The 19676-nt window shown below is 39.8% G+C and overlaps 1 protein-coding gene across 1 annotated transcript; it reads right to left on the bottom strand.

Annotated features, from left to right (window-relative positions):
- Nucleotides 1–18606: 18606 nt before the first annotated feature.
- On the bottom strand, nucleotides 18607–19068 carry LOC145995013 (protein GVQW3-like). Its single transcript, XM_083131546.1, has one exon. It carries the CDS (start codon nucleotides 19066–19068, stop codon nucleotides 18607–18609), a length of 462 nt encoding a protein of 153 aa, XP_082987672.1.
- Between the last annotated feature and the right edge of the window lie 608 nt (nucleotides 19069–19676).

Raw genomic sequence — 19676 nt, forward strand, 5'->3', positions numbered from 1 at the left:
ACTGCTATCACTACATCAGATTTTTTTGTGAACTACAATGCCAAAGAACGAAACATAAGAAGCAAAGTGCATTGCACATTTTTATTTCCATCCTACCATCATATCAACTTAAAATCAACAAATCGCTTATATCATATATTAACCTCATGCAAAACATATTGCAATACACAACACATATTGTCGTTCAATGCCAAAACCACGAGTGTGCAAATTTTGACTATTTAACCTAGTGCAGTTGCTCATCAATATTTGTTGATACATTTACATGGTGTAATAAACAGTCACAAGTGGGTGCATATTTTCCCAATGACAACATTTAATCAAATGCAAAAGTTATTAATAATCTGGGATATTGACTAAAATGTTTTCATCTCAAAAGTAAGATTCAGCACTTTCGTGCTTTTGGCATTGGAGCAGCAATATCCATCCATAAAGAACTTATTTCGTCTGGGGGCAAAAAGAGACAAGTTAATGTAACAGTTCGATTTTATTTTTAAAATAAGGAAACGCATAGCTGTTATAATTCACACAAAACACTGCTTAACACAGGACCTTATAAGCATCCCTTGTGAAAAAGATACCCTTGATATTACATTACAACTTGTGGAGGTGCTTATACTGCAATTTTTCCTACAAGTTTTGAATTTGAAAAATTCCATTCAATTTGAAATAATTACTGCTAATATGTCACCATTAAAGTAAATATGAAAAACAGGATTTCAGCAATTAAAATAAGAACCAGTGACAATTTGCATGCAAAGTTTGTTATTTTACTTTGTTGCAAAAAAAACAACAAAAAAAAACTGCTTTTTTGACACCAGCAGTCAACACAGTTCAGAAAAGAACTTACTGTTACTAATTAGCAGTTACCTCCATAGGTTCGTCCACATACTACACTGTAAAATGTATTGTTCAGTTTGGCTGGCTCTTTATTAGACAGAATATGTCCGACCATCCTGCCTTTCGTATTAATCTGCCTCCCCTACAAAGCCAATAACAGTAATCATGAATCAACCACCACTGATTAGGTAAAAATATTAAAAAATGGAAATTGACCATGGAATACTGATTTTTAAAAAGATGTTTACAACATGAATTAGTACTGTAGGTGATGTTCATAGAACATTGTCAATAAAAAAAATTGGGTGACCATATTCTTTAATTGTCATTTCATTGGTGTCTTGCATTTTTTTAAAGCAACAAACACATGCCTGAATGCATATGTTGCCAGCATAAATACTCAGTCTGATTTCAGAAAAAAATATATATTTGTTTCTTTACAATCATGTTGCCCATAACGGCAGAAAGAAATTTGTTCAACTAAAAACAAAAGAAGTGTTGCTGAACTTACTCCTAAGAATTTATTTTAAATTAAAAATGGGTGCGTCACCAGGTAGAGAGAATAGTATAAAGTGCTCAAGAGCAGAAATTACATGATCAGGCGTTGGAAAGTATTTACAGAAGTAAATTTAATGCTAATAGCCATAAACCTGACCTGCCTAACCTAACAATGAAAGCAAATGCACACTGATGTAAGCTTCAAACACATCAGCAATTAAAGAATACACATGTCCATTTAGCAGGCCAAGCCAGATTGTAGATGATGCACATGCATATATCCACCAGTCAATATTAATTAACCTTCCTTGTTTTTCCCCTTTCGTAGGTATTTTTCTGTGAAAATGAGTGCTAATGGAACCTAACCTAACCTCGTAGGCATACCTCGTCCCCGTGATGGTTCGTGGGACTATCGTGAATTTTTGGGGCTACCGTGGATGGTTGATGTTAGCCCCAAAAAACCATCTACGGGTAGCCCCAAAAACCATTGACGTTAGCCTCAAAAATTCACGATAGCCCCACGAACCATCACGGGGACGAGGTATACCTACGAGGTTAGGTTAGGTTCCATTAGCACTCATTTTCATAGAAAAATACCTATGGAAGGGTAAAAATTCACTATAGCCCCGCAAACCATCACGGGGATGAGGTATGCCTACGAGGTTAGGTTCCATTAGCACTCGCATACAAACATGAATTAACGGTGAAATAACTTTACCGATTAGAGAGAACACTTGTACGACCTATCACAAGTCTACAGAAACTCAATTACATAAGTACTTTCTCCTGTAAATTTGAAGAAACCAGTTTCCCGGCTTTGAAAATTTTACCGAATTGCATTGTTGCATGCGTAAAGGTTTGTAAAAATATTTTAAAGTAATGTGGCCATTCCCCATCCAGGATGAAGTCTGAAGCATTAATAATTAAAGCAAGTCTAAATCTCTTGTTAAAGTACAGCTTCAGTTATCATGTTAACCAGCCTTGTTGTAGAAGTTTTTCATTGAATAAAAATATCTATTTTTCTTAATTCCCAACCATAAATAAGTAGGGCGTGATTAAATACATGCTAAGAAAAAGGAAAAAAAGGTCAAAAATTTTAGATTTGTTATTTTGGTAGACACCCTGACATGCAGCTTAAAATCTGGTGAAAATTGCTCAAAAGCTAGCTTCACCACCTGGTGAAAATAGTCACTCCGTAAACTAAACAGTCCTTCGAAAACCAAGGCATACCAACTGGCTTTCCGACACAAATGCTCAAAATTATTGATTTTAAGTAGAAACTGATTGTCCTCACAATGCTGGGTAAACATCATACATCATTAGCACATCATTTACACAACCTGGGAAAACTACTGATTTTCACTGGGGACAAAAAAATGTCTTCACTATCTGCCTGGACTGTTTTCACATAACTTACCTGTAGTAACATATCCCCCCACAACATTCATATTATTTAGCAGCATTAGACAAAAACTGGGGTATGGCATAACACTAGAAATAGAATACACTATTTTTTTCCCCACTGCAAGGAATCTGTCTCACCATAAACTGATCAAATCACTGAAAAACAATTTTTTCAAAACATACTTTCACTAAACATTAATAATGTTGATACTGACATTTATATTTTTTCTATTCACTTAAATCTTTCATCTTTGTTAAGCAAGTAAGTACACAGGGATCTTGCAAGATTTATTTGGGAACAGTTTCCTTGCGGTTAAATACCGCTACGCTGGATTGTGCCAAGCAGGACATCACACATGTGCATTAGTTTGAGATCTCCTTTAAACATTGTCAGGGGAATGTCATTAGTACATAAATCACTTGTCTTGAAATATTTTGGTTGTGGCTCAAACTGAACTGCTGCATCTAAACTGGGAACAGTTGTGAAGTGCTACTTCCGAGTAAAAGCAGGGAAGCTGATGTTGCATCCTCCATTCTGATTGTTGCTAACCAGTTGCAAATCTGAAAATAAGAACAAATGTTTATTAGTTTTGAAGTTTAAAAAGTCAAGCACATAGCACAAATAATAATTAATTTAATTACAAAGACATAAAACAATTCCCCCAGATTACCATACATATGTTTGCCCACAAACATCTTTCCTCTCCATTTTTGTTGAAAAATGAGGGAGTTGTTCCTCCTTGCATCATAAGCCAACATTGCAAGCTGGGCACAAAAGTAGAGAGAGATGTGTAAAGATAATTTGCAGAAAGCATCCAACAACCAATTTCATTATCACCATCTCATGCAAGCCTTGTCTAAACACAAGTATACAAGGAATTTAAAATTAGCCAATATATGCAACTTTCGATGATAGAGGAAAATATACAAGGCAGTTTTTTTTTTTGTATTTTTTTACGCGGTGCAATTATGGACAAAACAGACGAAACACTTGGCATTTATTCAAAAAGGACATCGTGCCGTGACTGTACACACAGCTTTCTTTTTAGACAATAACGGAAACATAAGCCCACCCTCAATTTTGTTGCAAGATTCGACTTTTACTAGAAAGAAAGGCTGTTTCGAGCTAGTACACGTCCAAGCACGAGGTGAACATGAAATTAGGCAAAATAAATATTATTTTTACTGTACGTTCAATGGTATCAGGCATAGTTGTAAAAATAACTTTCAGAGTTAGATAAATTTCTGAAAACTAATTCTACATAGAAAAAAATTTATAAATTTTTATCGTACATACCTCGCCAGATCTTCGGAAATTTTAAACGTTGAGAACTCTCGACTTCTAGCTGCATTACGTAACATGTTTGAAAGATACAAATCCACCAAAGAACAAACAAACTCGAGGAAAATCGGCAAACACTATATAAAAAAAAACTCACTGCAGGTTCGACGATATAAAGACGTTGCCAGTTAAATTCAAAACTTGGTGCGTCGGTAACGCGTAGGCTCTCCGAGATTCTCATAATTCCCGATATTCACGCAAGTTCAGAGATTCTCGCAAATCCTGGAATTCGAGTTTCGTCCGCCTGCCACCGCAGTTCTAGTGTCGCCCCAGTTACCCTAAAAGCCGTCTGCTTCCCCCGGTTCTGCGCTCTCTGGCTGGTTCCACTCGAAAATGATCCGCTAGAGGCGCTGGTGTTGGGCCCGGTGCTTGGTATTCGTCTGCACTGTCACACTAGTGACACACACTTCCAGACTGTAAAATAGCATTCATTGCACGTGAGGGTCCAAACAGCAAACGACACGTTTATATGGCGTATTCGCGTGCTACTTGTTACTTCGGTCGGGCGACGCGCTACAGATCTAGGCGACACGATAAGCCACACGTGTCGCTTTGTCACTTGTGCGTCGTTCAAACTGGGTCATTTCCTCAATAGCTTGCAACATGTTGCCGTGGTTTGTTGTTCGCGCATGCGCGATGCAATGAGTGTTTTGCTTTAGGGAGATTGCGCACCAAAGCGACAAGGGTCACGCGACACTAATCGCTTGAGGATTTCACCTACCGAACGCTGGCCTGTGCTTCCCTTCATGCCGCTACGATTTGAAATGTTGCTCTTGATTGGCTCGTTTCCAAGCAACAATTGTCGCTTCGATGTGAAAGTTGCCTTGGACCGAAGGACCCGTGTCGCTTTGGCGTGAAATCCTCGTATCGTTTGTCGCGTGTCGCTTTGGTGTAAAATCTACTTGAGGAAACGGTGCAGTCAGAGCTTGTGTCCCTACGGTTCGAAAGGCTGCATTGATTACGGACTGCTCGCTTCCAAGCGACACTTGTGGTTTGTCGCCTCGGTATGAAATATCTCTCAGGATACTATTTATATTCAGCGGCGGCTCGTGACTTTTCAAAGATGCGTGCTACAACTGATGCTGTTTTTCAAGTACTTATAATGACTCATACCCCCCCCCCTCTACCCAAAGTAAGTATATAATATAGTTGAGAAAGTAGCGCAGTCTTCCCTCCCGAAGCTGAAAAAAGAGGGTCGTGGGCGTTCCAAACCCTGACGTCACTCACGGGACAGAACTGACGCTGTTACAGACCTTTCCGCTTGTTATAGGATCTGCATTTGTGTGAAAGTGCCTTGTTTTATTTTTCTGTAGCTCTTGTGTGATAGTGGAGAATTTTTTCAACAACAATAACATTTCAGGAAAATGCCGCGCAATTGTGCTGTTGCTTTGTGCCCGAACAAAGCAAGAAATACAGTAGGACAGGCACATACGCGTATTTAAGCAAAAGCTTTCGGTTTAAACTAGATAAAATGAGGATTTTGATTTCTTGAATTTGAATTTGAATTTGAATTTGATTTTAAAATTGTGGGAGCGTCAGCACTTAGGCTATTTTGCTCCCGTCACATTATACAGGGGCCAGCCCCTTATCATTACAAACAACAACTCTAACGTTGCATAATTAAAAATCTTAAAATGTTCTGACTTCTGTTAAAAGCTGAGGCTGTAAAGGGGCACTCAGCACACATAAGGACAACAGGACAATACAAACAAAATTATACTGGCCATGGGGCCAGTCGCCAGAGCCTCGTTAGTCTTCAGTCCAGGGTGTACTAACGTGGAAGTGAGGTTGACATTTGGGTGTACTACGTGGAAGGTCACCCCTTACACCCCGATTTTGATTTCTTGTTGTGTGAAATAAGATAATGTGACGATAATTTAAGGAGAGAAATAATTATCAAGGCAAGACGGAGAATGTTCTGTAATCCTGTTATTGATAATAGCACGCATCCCAAGTGGGGTATAGGGGGCTTGACACCCCCTCTCTCCAGGAAATTTTTCAGTTTATATTAGATAAAATTAGGCTTTCGGCTTCGTCAATAATATGACTGAGAATGTTCTATAACCCTGTTATTGTTACTCGCGCGTATGCAAGATGGGAATCAGGTGGCTCGAGTACCCTCAGGTAATTTTTCAGTTTACACTACATAAAATTAGGTTTTTATCTTCTTGAATAATGTGACGATAATTTAAGGAGAGAAATACTTATGAAAGCAAGACGGAGAATTACCCTGTTGTTGATAATATTGCACGTAAACTTTACTTGAGCTTTCAGTGTTGTCGCAGTGAACTTGAGCACTATGTAGAGACTTGTCAGTATTTGGAAGCTGCACAACAAAGGTAGCTCCACACGTAGGGTGATTCGTTGCAATTTCTAATCTCTGGAAGACGCGAGAGGGAATGTTCTTGAATAAGAGGAGTCGAACTACTGGCAATATCTATGAATCGTTTATCTGCGGAACATTCTAGAATATAATGAGGATAAATATGCGTTAATTAGAACCATTCCTAAATAGATATACTTTGACCGGACCTTGGATCCAATGAGAAAAATTGCGTTGTTTCTGACTTCATTGCCTTTTAAGTGTTCAATTCAAGGACTTGTTCATGATTTATTTGATCGTGTACAAGGCGCTTTACTTCAGTCTCCAATATGCAATCATAAAAACTTCTGGGGACTTGATTTCAAAAAAATGTGTCCGAGATAGAGTGGCGTTCCCAGAATTTTCGGAAGGGAAAGTGGTTACGTATACTATTTTTGATGGTCAGTCCTCATTTAGCCATCTTTTCCTGTCTTTGACGTTCAAATGGGGCTATGACCCCACCAACCCTCTCTTGGGCACATCACTGGAGATAAAGAAGTAAGCATTTAACCATATTGGGAGACGAAACATTAGATGTGTTGGGAACGGAAGGGTTTTCACTGTGCATTAATTGTTTCGCGATCCAAATGTATTCAAGAAGACGATTTAGGGGATAGTTGCTCCCCATTTTCTTGCCTCCACACTATGTCCTCTTAATGCTAAGCCTTGTCTATCAAGAGAAAGTAAACTTTCCTTGCAACCCCCCCCCCCCACCCGTTTTAGAACCAAATTGCCACCACTAGCCTTAAACATACAATACCCCTTAAAAAATGGTGGTCACCCACCTCCCCAAAAGGAATTCCTGGATACGTGCCTGGGTGTAAGCTATTTTTCGTTCCTAAAGGATCCGATTACGTGCAAGATGTGGGTTTCAAAGTGAAGAGGTTAGATCCTGTTAACGCCAAAACAGCGACAGTGTGCTCATCCCATTTTCTGTATGTCGATTACGAACGGAACTTAAAAGCTGAACTGCTGAGTATTATTACCTGTAGACCGCAGCTTAATAGAAACGCTGTACCATGTTTAAATTTGCGTGGTTGTGTGGTGAATTGTAGTAGTGTTCAACAGCCAAATGCCATAATTGATCGGAGTTTACGTGCCAATAAAAGTGAGATTCGAAAGCGAGCAGTGGACACACTTGAAGAGTTGTCTCCTCGCAAAAGAATTTGCATGGCACATAATTCAGAGACTTTGAGTACTGGAAATATACCCAATATGCCCAAACTGCAACAAGATAGTGTGTAGGAAACTCTGAAAAAGAAATTAAAATGTGCTGAAGAACAAATAAAGAAACTGCAAACCCTACAGGATGATAGTGCTAAAAAAGTAACTTTTGGATTATAGGCCTAAACATGAAGTTGTAATATCTCGGCCCCAGTGATTTATCCAACAACTTCGCCCTAACACCCCACACAATGTTTTAAAGAGGACAACTTTGTGGTCATTTTGGCTCTAAGTATAACTTTTCACCCTCGTAAACACGAATTTACACCACTCAAATAGAAAATTCTGAACAAACCTCTCTGCTCCACCACCGAGCTGGCTTTTCCGCTTTTCATTACATGTACAGTGGCTCCGAAAAGTATTCGTCTGAGCACAATGAGACTGTCAAACCACGTATAGCACTTTGCAAAAGAAGAAAAGCATGAGCAAAATGTAATACCGACACACGTCCACATTTGTTCTGCGAAAATCAAGAGAAAAAGCAAAGCTATTTCCTGCTGTGTTCGAACACAACACAAATATCGAAAATCATGTCATATTACGCACCAAACTAGTATTCGTCTGCTACATAGTTCCATGAAATCACGATCCCTAGGTACTCGCTTTTGAGACGCAAGGTGAATCTCGTGTAGTGCAAGTACAAGCTTTCTTCCGTTGCAACAGGGAATGTGCGTGCTGGAGGCCAGCGTTGGACCTGTGTGAAAAAATGGGGCGCAAATCGAAGGAATCTACCGAAGAGGAAAGGTGTATTGTGGTGAGTTTGTTTCGTAGTGGTAACTCTTTCACAGACATAAGCAAAACACTCAGTAGGCCAATCACCACAATTAAAAGTATTGTGTATAGGTTTAAGGACACAAGAACATACAAAAATGCCCCAAGAAATGGCCGACCTCCAAAGCTAACACAGAAAGAAAAACGTGTGATAGTGCGGAAAGTTGCGAAAAATCCGAAAGTGAGTGCCCCAAAGTTGGCAGCTGAGGTTGCAAATGAACTGGAAAAACAGTCTCGGCAGAAACAGTAAGAAGTGTTCTCCACCAAGCTGGGTATCGGGGAAGAACTGCCCGTAGAAAACCGTACATCAACAAACGCAACAGGAAGAAAAGGACTGATTACGCCAAAGCACACAAAAATGACACACATGACTACTGGAAGAAAGTCATATTCACAGATGAGAGTAAATTTAATCTTTTCAAGTCAGATGGACGGGTCATGGTGTGGCGGAAGAAGAACACAGAACTGGCTGAGAAGAATCTAACACCGACTGTGAAACATGGTGGAGGATCAATACTTGTATGGGGGTGCATGAGTGCCAGTGGTGTTGGGGATCTGTGCTTTGTGGAAGGCATCATGGATCATAAAGCATACATCAACATCCTGAAGTCCCACCTTCCCAAAAGTGTGCATGATATAGGCCTATCCGATGGATACATCTTCACCCAAGATAATGACCCTAAGCATACAGCTCACAACACCAAGTTGTGGTTACTCTATAATACACCACACTGGATGGAAACACCTCCACAGTTTCCAGATGTTAATCCCATAGAGCATGTGTGGAATATGCTGGAGGAAAACATACGCAAACACAACATTTCTAATAAAAATGATCTGAAGAAAGCTCTAATGACTGAATGGCGTAATATTTCACAGGAAACGACAAGTAATTTGGTTCGATCAATGCCACGAAGGATGGAAGCCATCCTTAAAAGCAAAGGTGGCCCCACCAAGTATTAACCATTTGTAAAGATGACTTTTATTTTTATGTATTGCAGACGAATATTATTTGGCATCGGATGATGCGTGTTAATGTATTTTTTGTTGTAATTCACTTTGTATGACAAATACGACATTTCCTTTTGTATATTTTTTTGTGTGCAAACGAATAAGTAATCGAGTGCAATATGTGTTCTTTTTTTAAAAAAAATTAATACCAGTCTGTACATCCAATAACCCATTCCTCTATACAGACGAATATTTTCTGGAGCCACTGTAATTCTATTGATAGTTAACTTTCAGCGACACAGTTTACTAGATATAGTCTGCTCTATACATATACATTTATTTATACACACACGCTAGAACATTCATTCGATTTTATAACAAATGTATTTCCGAAAACACGGAAGAAGTGTGAATTCCTATACCGTTGCTGTTGCTCGTCTTTGACATGTCCCGTGCCTGACGTCATCCGTGGAGGTTTACGAATGGTTCCGAACTTTTCCGAACGCCAGACTGCACCTCCCTGCCCCTACCAACCCACACGTAAGTGCCGGTTCTGTTGCCACGAACGTAAGTGGTCGACTTTCGATCTCGCCATCGAAGTTCCGGGTTGGAGTCTCGGCCGGGTATGGGTATTCTTTGTGAATGCCCCTTCATTAATTTCATTATTACAAAGTAATGCAAAGAATACCCATACCCGGGCCGAGACTCCAACCCGGAACTTGGATGGCGAGATCGAGTGCCTTTAAATGCAGTGCTGTTGTCAAGATGTTCTTTAACAGCATTGTCTAAACTGCTGACAAAATCAAGGAGCCCTAAAAATACCCCAGGGTTTGCGGAGGAATCTGTTTCATCGTGGCCGGCCACGCAGGGCCAACACAAAAGCTCCACAGAACTTGATGCAGTCTATGAATTTTGACAAGACGTGGCGATTGTTTTCTACTTGCTCATTATGCGATTCTAGATAAGCGTGCCTTAACTGCGTTGCCATGTTGACAGTTCCGAGAGAGACAAAATTTAACTCATTATACATGTGCTTCTTGCTTTCACTATGCTTTTCATATATTCACATAAATGTCCTAGATCTTTTACCCCTCCTTTAGACCACGAATCATTACTTCCAAAAAGTATGCAAGGAAATCAGAATAATGGATTTCGAATTTGACACCCACAAAGCCATGGTTCACTATCGTACAGTTTTCTATTAAATCGCTTTTTATACGTAGCGTTCTTACCTCCCTTTGCATTTTGCGATAGATCCAAATCTGGCAACGGCCGTCCTAGCCCTTTTATTTCCAACTTTTCTTCAAGCGTTCTTGAAGAGAAAGGTCGCTGCAACAAAGAATCCACCGAATTCATCGTACACTACCACACACTCACTTTCACTTCTAACAACAACAACAAAAAGCTAATCCTTCACAACAATGACCACCACTTCACGCGCCACGCGATTTTAACACAATGAACCGCGCCGAAAATTTTCGGGTCTGGAAGCCGGGGAATTGTTTCTTGACTATTGAAATGCTACGTACACACAAGGAAATATATTTCTAGCATTTAAAAACAGGTAATTTAGATAAAATATAAAATTAAAATTTTCTAAACATAAATTACATAGCAGAATCCACTTTCGGAAGCAAAAAGGGTACGGACTATAGTTTCAGAGTTGCAATCTTTAAAACTTACCACCGAAATAGATAAAAGGCTAAGGGGTAGTGTCAATTCGCGTTCCAACTTTTTTGCAGGTGCTGCTAATGTATACGACATGTTACAAACATTACATAAGTCTACACTGATAACGTACAGAACGTTTGAAAATGACATTAAAAAACGTTGTTCTGACAGAAGCAATAGGTTGTCGTAGACTTTCTTCTTATCCTGAGATGGCACACTTACCGTGCTGAGTCTTCCTGTAGCACGCTAGCAGACGATTTTTCTCGAGCCGAGACCCTATCCCCCGTACAAATCGAGCAGTGGGAGTGTACAGTATTCATGCGCGGAGTGATGAAAAAGAGGCGAAAACGTGCTGTTGAGATTTTAGCACGGTACGCTATTCCATATAGCCCAACAGCGTGAGGGAAATACGTGGCGCCGCTGGTAAATGTTGAGGCTCTTAACATGAGAAGTTTCATTTCACTTTGGGGCTTCATTAAAATTCTTGCATCTGTGAGATTTGCTTTTTTCTTCTTTTCATTTTAACAAATTTAGCAACGTGCTATAGCATGGTAGCACGTATTAAGCAGCCGCCACTGTTTATATTCTAATAACATAGAAAAATAAAACTCTAGTACACAATCCAACACCTGACGTCCGGAATCACTTTGTGATGTTTCTTCTTGTGTTACGCATGCTATTTATTTATTAATTTTATTTTACTTTTCTTTCCAAATTGATGTCATTTCGTGACTGCAAATCACTCCACAAATATAACTGTTTCCATCAATTCACTTACCGCCTTTCTAGACAAATAAATCTACACAATATATTCCAAAAACTAACTAAGCCGCATTACTTTCATAACAAAATTAGCACCTGGTCCGATCGCACTGCCATCTATGTTTGTCATCCGTCTGGGGAACTAGTTTCTTGGGTCGTTTTCCACACTACGTTATTCAAGGCGCTGTAGTACGGGTTTCCACTTCATAATGATACAAACGTTTAGCATTGAATACAGGTGACGAAAATGTGTTGAAGAACGCCGCTTATTTTTGCAACGCAGAGGCAGAATTACATGGTAAACAGCTGATTGCATCGCCCACGGTACATCCTCTCACTTACAGTTGAAAATTCGATGACAGCCACAGCGGGGTTTTCTCATCTTGGTCAAGCTGTTTGTACATAAATAAAATTAAATGTTTTAATTTTATGCAACTATTGAAACTAAAAGTGGCGTGTTTTCTACATATATATAATTTTCTACATGTATATAATAATAATAGAACACGTAAATTGTTTCTTTCTTCTTCATAGAACTTTGAGCCGCGAGAAATGGATAAATCGGCATGTCTACTTGAGGCAGGGTGCGGCGCCAGTGGGGGTGCGAAGCTGCCTTGTCCCTTGAATAAACAGTCGAACATCTATTGCTTTCTTCTTCTACTACTTCCTACTTAAGCTGGCCAGTGTGCTCCTCAATTCTGATTGGCAGTTCTATGGTATTAACGATGAATTTAGAGACGGTTTCTAATTGTGTTGTGAACTGAATAAGAGAAAGCTCTCACACGATCTTTAAGAGCCCGTATCACCTCTGGTGACGATACCTAAAAAATAGGTTCTTGCGTCGACCTTTTGTGCTCGAACAGTCAAGTGTGTGGCATTTAAATTTTACTGAGTTAAAGATCAAATATGAAGTTAGTTATGCCGCGCAGCCTTTTTTTAAATATATTATTTATTACGTAGTTTTCCTGATCTCAATTTCGTAAAATTCACTTGCTCGCCAATTGTATGTAATAACTTAAATCAACATTTTAAAGCGCAAGAAAGCTTCAACTGTTCTTCTACAGCAAAGAAATGAAACTGATCTTACATAATTTTCTTTAGAATGTCTGTAGTTTGTCGACGTACAGAGCAATGTATGTAAATTTTAACTTCGACTTTTCTAAGCTGGTCGCGCTAGCCGTTTCCCCCTCTGTACCGCTCGCGCTCAACCCCCCCCCCCCTTCACAATCCTCCACGGCCCTTTTTTCTTTCACAATCGCCCAGTCTTCCAAGAAAACCGCATGCTGAGAGCTAGGAAAAGAAAAAAGAATGCAGGGAAAGGTTTTGGGGGAGAATCAATGGTTTGGGCGATGCTTGTAAACAGTTCTTCTCTACGCTATATCCTAATACTAAATCACGATGGGGTCGCGCGCGCGAACACACACACATATATATATATCACATCAATGCAAAAAACTAAAACAGTGAGATAAATGAGGTTTTTCTTTGCCGATCTGACTTATTTTCAAGGTTTTTGCCCCCCCCCTTATCAGAGGGTCTGCGCACGCCTATGATGTTCGTACCTTCTTCTAATAATAAAAACAAGTTAAAATAACAGTAATATTAAATTAATAATATTAAAATATTAATTAATATTCTTATCACATGAATGGGAAAAGATGGCATAAGAATAGGAATATAACAGCACGTATTCATTATCTAGCTCATGAATAGTTAAGATCGCTTCAATTTGTATAAAAACAACTGACCTGGCAAGGTGATTGTGAAACAGATAAGGAATTGAATATTTATTGAATAACGAAAAAGGATGTTAGATCCATTTGACGAAAAGTAAAGCTCTTAATTTAATATTTAAGCATATTACTTAGGTAGTGGTGTGTATAAATCTTCTTTGATACAGTCATCCAAAGTTGTATGACCCCAATGTAATCCTTCCCTTACAATAAGTTTGACGGAAATACACCTCCCTCGATTATACGACAGATGCTAAACAAAACAAGCATATTTACATAATTTAATTTTAGTAAGTCTCTCGTGGAAGATTCGGACTCCCTGGACACCCCGCCTCCCCTAAATAGTCCTTGGCTCTATTACATGTAAGTTGTATTGCGATGTTCGTCAATGTGTGTTTTTCTTCTTTCAGACACTCGGAAAAAGTGTTGTCCTGTCACAGAAACCCTCTCGGCTAGGAGTTATAAACGTGCGGGCTCAAAAGATAGGTTTGTTATGGTCAGAGCCTGACCTTCCAGGCGGGGTGGAGGGGGGGGGGTGAGTTACGGACAGGGAACCTTGTCTTCTGTTTCTTTCGACAGAGCAACCCTCCCACCAGTAAAGTCTCAAACGGTCTACCATGCAATGGATTTGCGTTCGAAGGGGGAAATGGAATCAATATTGGCAAGACTAGGAAGAAAATTTGACATCTGTCCGGTGCGTTTTTCGAGTGACGCTGACGAAGTGAGGACGTACCTAACTGCCGTGTGAGACTGGCTTTAGGTATTGAAGTGATACAGCTATTATTGCATTCAATAGGCAGAGGCGTATATTCCAGGCTATCTGCGAAGCTCAGGCTCAGAAGAGAAGGACATTTCCACTCATTCCAACTGTATCACTGCATGCCATTCATTTTATATTAACGTTGTGCAAAACAGTTTGTGTTAATTCGACATAGTTTGCGAAAAATTGGCCTTAGAAGTTGTATTAGATTGATGATGTACGTCACGAAAACGAAACGGCCTCTGATTGGACATCACAGTTATGACGTTCCCGTTCGGTAGTGAAAGCGGTCGTCTGCTTCGCGCTCTGCAGGAAGGTGCTGCTCCTCGTGCTTGAACACAAGATTCTCTGCGATTTTCATAATGAACGTTTCTATTATGACAGGCGAAAGATATACGAAAACCAATTCCGGTAATCTAACATGTGCACATGCATTCACGGTAGCTTCATGTTTTGCCGAAATTATATTGGAGTAGAAATCAGAGAAGCGAAAGCAGCGAGTTACGTTTTGCAAGGGAAATTTCACGTTTACTTATCGACAGCATCATTCAATATTATTCTGTTGCAAGACTTTTCTCGGTAGCAATAATTCCTAATCTTCTGTTATTATTATTAGTAGTGGTGATATTACTGCAGTGCAATAAGTTTACCTGAAGAAAAATGTTAAAGTGTCTGTTTGCACGGCGGTACAAACCAGCGGTTTTTTCTATTTTCTTGCGTAGCCGAAAATGTATGTAATGCATATGAGCGCCAGGAGGGGCGGCGAGTTCGAACCGATCCGTTGACCAGCTCCTAGAAGTTGGCATCGTTCATTTCAAGTTACAAAAAAAAAGTATGTTAATTTTATTGTTAATAATAATAAGAAAATAATTTTATTTAGTCATTATTCCAACCATGGGCGTTACCAGAATTTTTTGCAGGAACGCGGGGCAATGATTAAACTTGATTGATTGATTGAGTTGGTGTTTTAAGTGCACTTTATGCACAATAAGGCTAATCGGGACTGAACCTACAATTTCAAGTGGGATCCGAACCACTACGTGCCTCCACCGGGTATCGAACCCGGGAGATAAAACTTGAATAGTAGAAGTAATAACATTAATAAAAATTCATAAAAAATAAAATTGTTTTTATACAATGATATATATTAAACTATAATAAAAATAAACCAATTTTATTCCAAGTTTTATTATTATTATTACTTAAACGGGGAGAATTCACTACTCGATTCAACAGGTGAGTGAATAAAGGTAAAAAAGGTAAAGTGTTCCCCTGTGCATAGCACCACGCCATGAAGGCGTATAGGGGGTGTGGGGGTAACGCCCCACACTTTCTTGATCCGGTCATGAGTGGGGGTGATGTGATCAGCATCACGCCCCTGACCGCCTTTACCCCCCAGGGTTTCCCCCAGGTACCCATGTTATTCGACGCTGGGTGGGCGCCGGGGCCGCTTCCATCGTTAGAAAAGTTCCCGGATTTGAACCGGCCGGGGATCGAACCCGGGACCTTAAGCATGGTAGTCAGACGCGTTACCGACTGAGCCACAAATTTCGTTTCACACATTTTTTTTTACATTTCATGCACAGTCATTGCAATGTTATTAACTTTTGCATACCTTTCGCGAAAAGGCAAAAGTTTTACTCACAAGGTTTATGTTGTGACCTCTAGCCTAAAATTATAATTTTTGGAATTTTGAAAACTGTGGAACCATTTATTTCTTGGATTAAATGATAGAACATAGAAATACAACCTGGTTCCTGTATTTTACATTATTCTTTTTAACACGGTTCGGCCGCTCTTCTGTTCGAATACTAACTAAATTGACTCCATTTCTGTTATTTATTTACAGTACATAAATATTATGATTATGAATAAAAATAGCAAGTTTTATGCTTTTTTGTAACTGGAAATGAACGATGTCAATTTCCAAGGGGGTCGACGCCCATGATTCCAACAGAAAAACCAAAGTTAAAAATGCGCGAGATGGAAAAAGTTAAGTGTAAAATGCAGGAACCATATTTTACCATTTAAATCAAAGAATAAATGGATCTACAAAAAAAAGGTAAAGTGCTCCCCTCTGCTTAGCACCATGCCATGAAGGCGTATAGGGGGTGTGGGGGTAAGGCCCCACACTTTCTCGATCTCGGCTGAGCTGGGGGTGATGTGATCAGCATTACGCCCCTGATCGCCTTTACCCCCCCCCCCCCAGGTACCCATGTCATTCGACGCTGGGTGGGCGCCGGGGCCGCTTCCAACGTTAGAAAAGTTCCCGGATTTGATCTAACTTTTCAAAATTCCAAAAAATAGATTTGATTTTTTTATGTGAGAAGTCGCACAACATAAACTTTATGACCAAAACCCATAACTTAAATTATTTTCTTTAACAAGGCGTGTGAATGTAAATAACAAAATATAGTATTATACATTTCAGTATAATAGTATAATAACTGTATTGAAATGTGAAAAAATAAAGTAAAAAACCTTTTTGCTGCATATTCGCAGCAAATAGACCGAATAGAACAGCCTCCCGAAGGAAGAATGTAATAAAATTATTATAGGAATAAAACTGCTTTATTTTATTAGTTTATAATATTGTTCTACAATGACAATCATAACCATTATTATGTTTATTATTTCTATTGTTTTGAGTTTTATCAGAGCCTGAACCCCCTACCTTGTACAAAAATTTCTGGTTGCGCCTATGGTAATGCACGGCATTGTAATTAAATAGAACAGTAGTTTTTTTTAGTAAATTGTACTTTTATATAAATTTCACAGACCAAGTTCATTGTTCTTCTAGTTCATCAATTACATCCATGTGGCCTCGCAAATCGCTTTTCATTTGAGGCATCTGGTACTTGTATGTGTGCATAATCCAGGAACGAACAAATGTAAACATGATGTGTTTGCAACCTCGTTTCGAACACGCAGCTTGTAATGATTGATTGATTGATTTGGTGTTTTAAGTCCACTTTATGCACAGTAAGGCTAATCGGGACTGGACCTACAGTTTAAAGTGGGATCCGAACCACTTGTGCCTCCACCGGGTATCGACCCCGGGACCCCTTGATTGCAAGGCGACAACGCTACCACTGCGCCATCGGGGAGGCCCACAGCTTGTAATGTTATTACAATTTATTTATTAGAAAATTGTGAACTAGCGCTATTGCGAATCGAGTTCGTTATAAAAAGCAGGCTGAAAAGAAACAAAAATCTCCGGCAGATGAATATTCTTGAGACACTTCGGTGACTGAGTACGTTTAGTGATCAACACATGATCTCTCTGCCGAATGTTCCGGACACGAGTTCTGACCTGGACGAAGGTCTTACTGGATCTTTCGTCCTCGTATTTACTATTTGCCTGAAAGTGCAGAAAAATGACGTACAACGAGAAGAATAGAAATTTACAAGATTTATCCCAGAAATTCATCTAGATGTCAGAATCTCGCTCGTTTGCTACAAATCGTTGTTTCCAGGGTGAACTAAAAGTTGACATTTTGGTGCCTTCCGAAAATGTTACTCTTACATTTCAATGTTGATATTAAGTTGATACAAGGTATGATAAATATGAACAATTTATGACGTGTACTGAATGGTTTCCTTTTGATTATTGTTTTTCACGTTCGATGATAAGAATGCGAAGCAAAGACACAAAATGAGAAAACTAATTCCCATACATGAAAAGAGTGTAAATTACGAGGATTTCTCTTGATGTACGAGGGCAGATCGGAAAGTAACGCACAATATTTTTTTGCGCAAAAAGTTTAATATGTAACAAAAACCAAACAAATCACAAATGAACTGACATCTTTGACCTACTTTTCTACATAGTCACCAAGTTTCTCAACACATTTCTCCCATCGTGGTACCAGTTTCAATATGCCCTGTTCGTAGAAGTCCGTTTGGTTGGAGTATAGCCATCTGCGGACTGCTGATTTCACTTCCGCATCTGTCGCAAAGTGTTGGCCGGCCAGGAATTTCTTCATGGGACTAAACAGATGAAAGTCCGACGGTGCCAGGTCCGGACTGTATGGTGGATGCTGGAGCACCTCCCACCCAAATTCGGTGAGTTTCTCACGAACAGGAGCAGCAACATGGGGACGGGCATTGTCATGAAGAAGTTTGACACCATCAGCATGAATGTTGCGGCGTTTGTCACGAAGGGCACGACGCAACTTAACCAAAGTTTTAATGTAGGCTGCAGCATTCACAGTGGTCCCGCTTGGTTTCGGGCGTGTAGTGGTACGCCCACGACTCATCACCAGACGATTCCTTTCAGAAAGTCACGCTATTCTGCGGCGTAACGCGTTAAGTGATCCATGCTTGTCATCATTCGCTGGCCCTTGTGGTGGTCTGTCAGGTTCTTAGGCACCCAGCGAGCACTAACTTTACGGAATTTCAACGTGTCATGAACAATGTCGTACACCACACCATAGGAAATGTTGAACGTATGCGATAAGGATCGCAGGTGCACACGCCGGTAGTTCACAATTGCTGCCTCAATGGCGCGGATATTCTGCGGAGTTGAAGCTGTTACCGGCCGCCCGGAGCGTGGCGAATCACTTAGGTTCACACGAACCTCTTGAAAGAATGCACACCACCTAGAGACATTGAAACGGTCCAGACAGTCGTCCCCATACACGCCACGCATGTCCCTGTGAATGTCACTCTGTGTATTCTCTTTGGCCCACAAAAATCGAACCACACTTCGCTTCTTTTCACACGTGGACGACCGTAACATGCGCGCCATGTTTGTTTCGTAGTTCAGGCTTCTCTCGCTAGAGCTGCACAGGAAAAAAAATACCCTCTGTGGTGCAAACTTCAAACTCTCTCGTCGTGCAATTTCAGCATTCCAGCTGCAATACCTGGGGAGAAAACAAATATTGTGCGTTACTTTCCGATCTGCCCTCGTACCAATATCAAACGATATCGTGAAGTGCGGAACAAACTAGTACAGGCAGTAGGCACCGAACTCTCTGTAACTCCTTTCAATAAAATATTAATTTCTTCCTAAAACTTCTTTAATAGAGCATTCAAGATGAACCAGTTTGAGTGGAGAGAAAGAGAGAGAGAGAGTTTTTAATTCGCATGTTTCTAGTATTGCATAATCGTTGAAATTTTCTTGAAACCCACTTTTAAAACACATAATTTTTCATACATGCATATCAGTTGTCGGTAAAATTTATAGGTTGCCACTGTTTTCTAAAATAAGCCAGGGGTCTTAGGTTCGAATCCCGGTTCCCGGCTTGGGCATGGATGTTTGTGAGTGTCCATTAATCAATTTCATCATATCATCACTCATCCCCATCTTCGCAAATTACCCAAAAGTGGCATAAAAAGCGAAGTAAAATAAAGCAA

This window comes from Lepisma saccharinum, chromosome 11 (assembly GCF_977018435.1).
Source record: "Lepisma saccharinum chromosome 11, izLepSacc3.1, whole genome shotgun sequence".
NCBI classification, from domain to species: Eukaryota; Metazoa; Arthropoda; class Insecta; order Zygentoma; family Lepismatidae; genus Lepisma; species Lepisma saccharinum.

Bases quoted from the DNA above. Each gene is read 5' to 3' on its own strand.
- LOC145995013 (XM_083131546.1), bottom strand. From the start codon at position 19,068: ATGGCGCGCATGTTACGGTCGTCCACGTGTGAAAAGAAGCGAAGTGTG.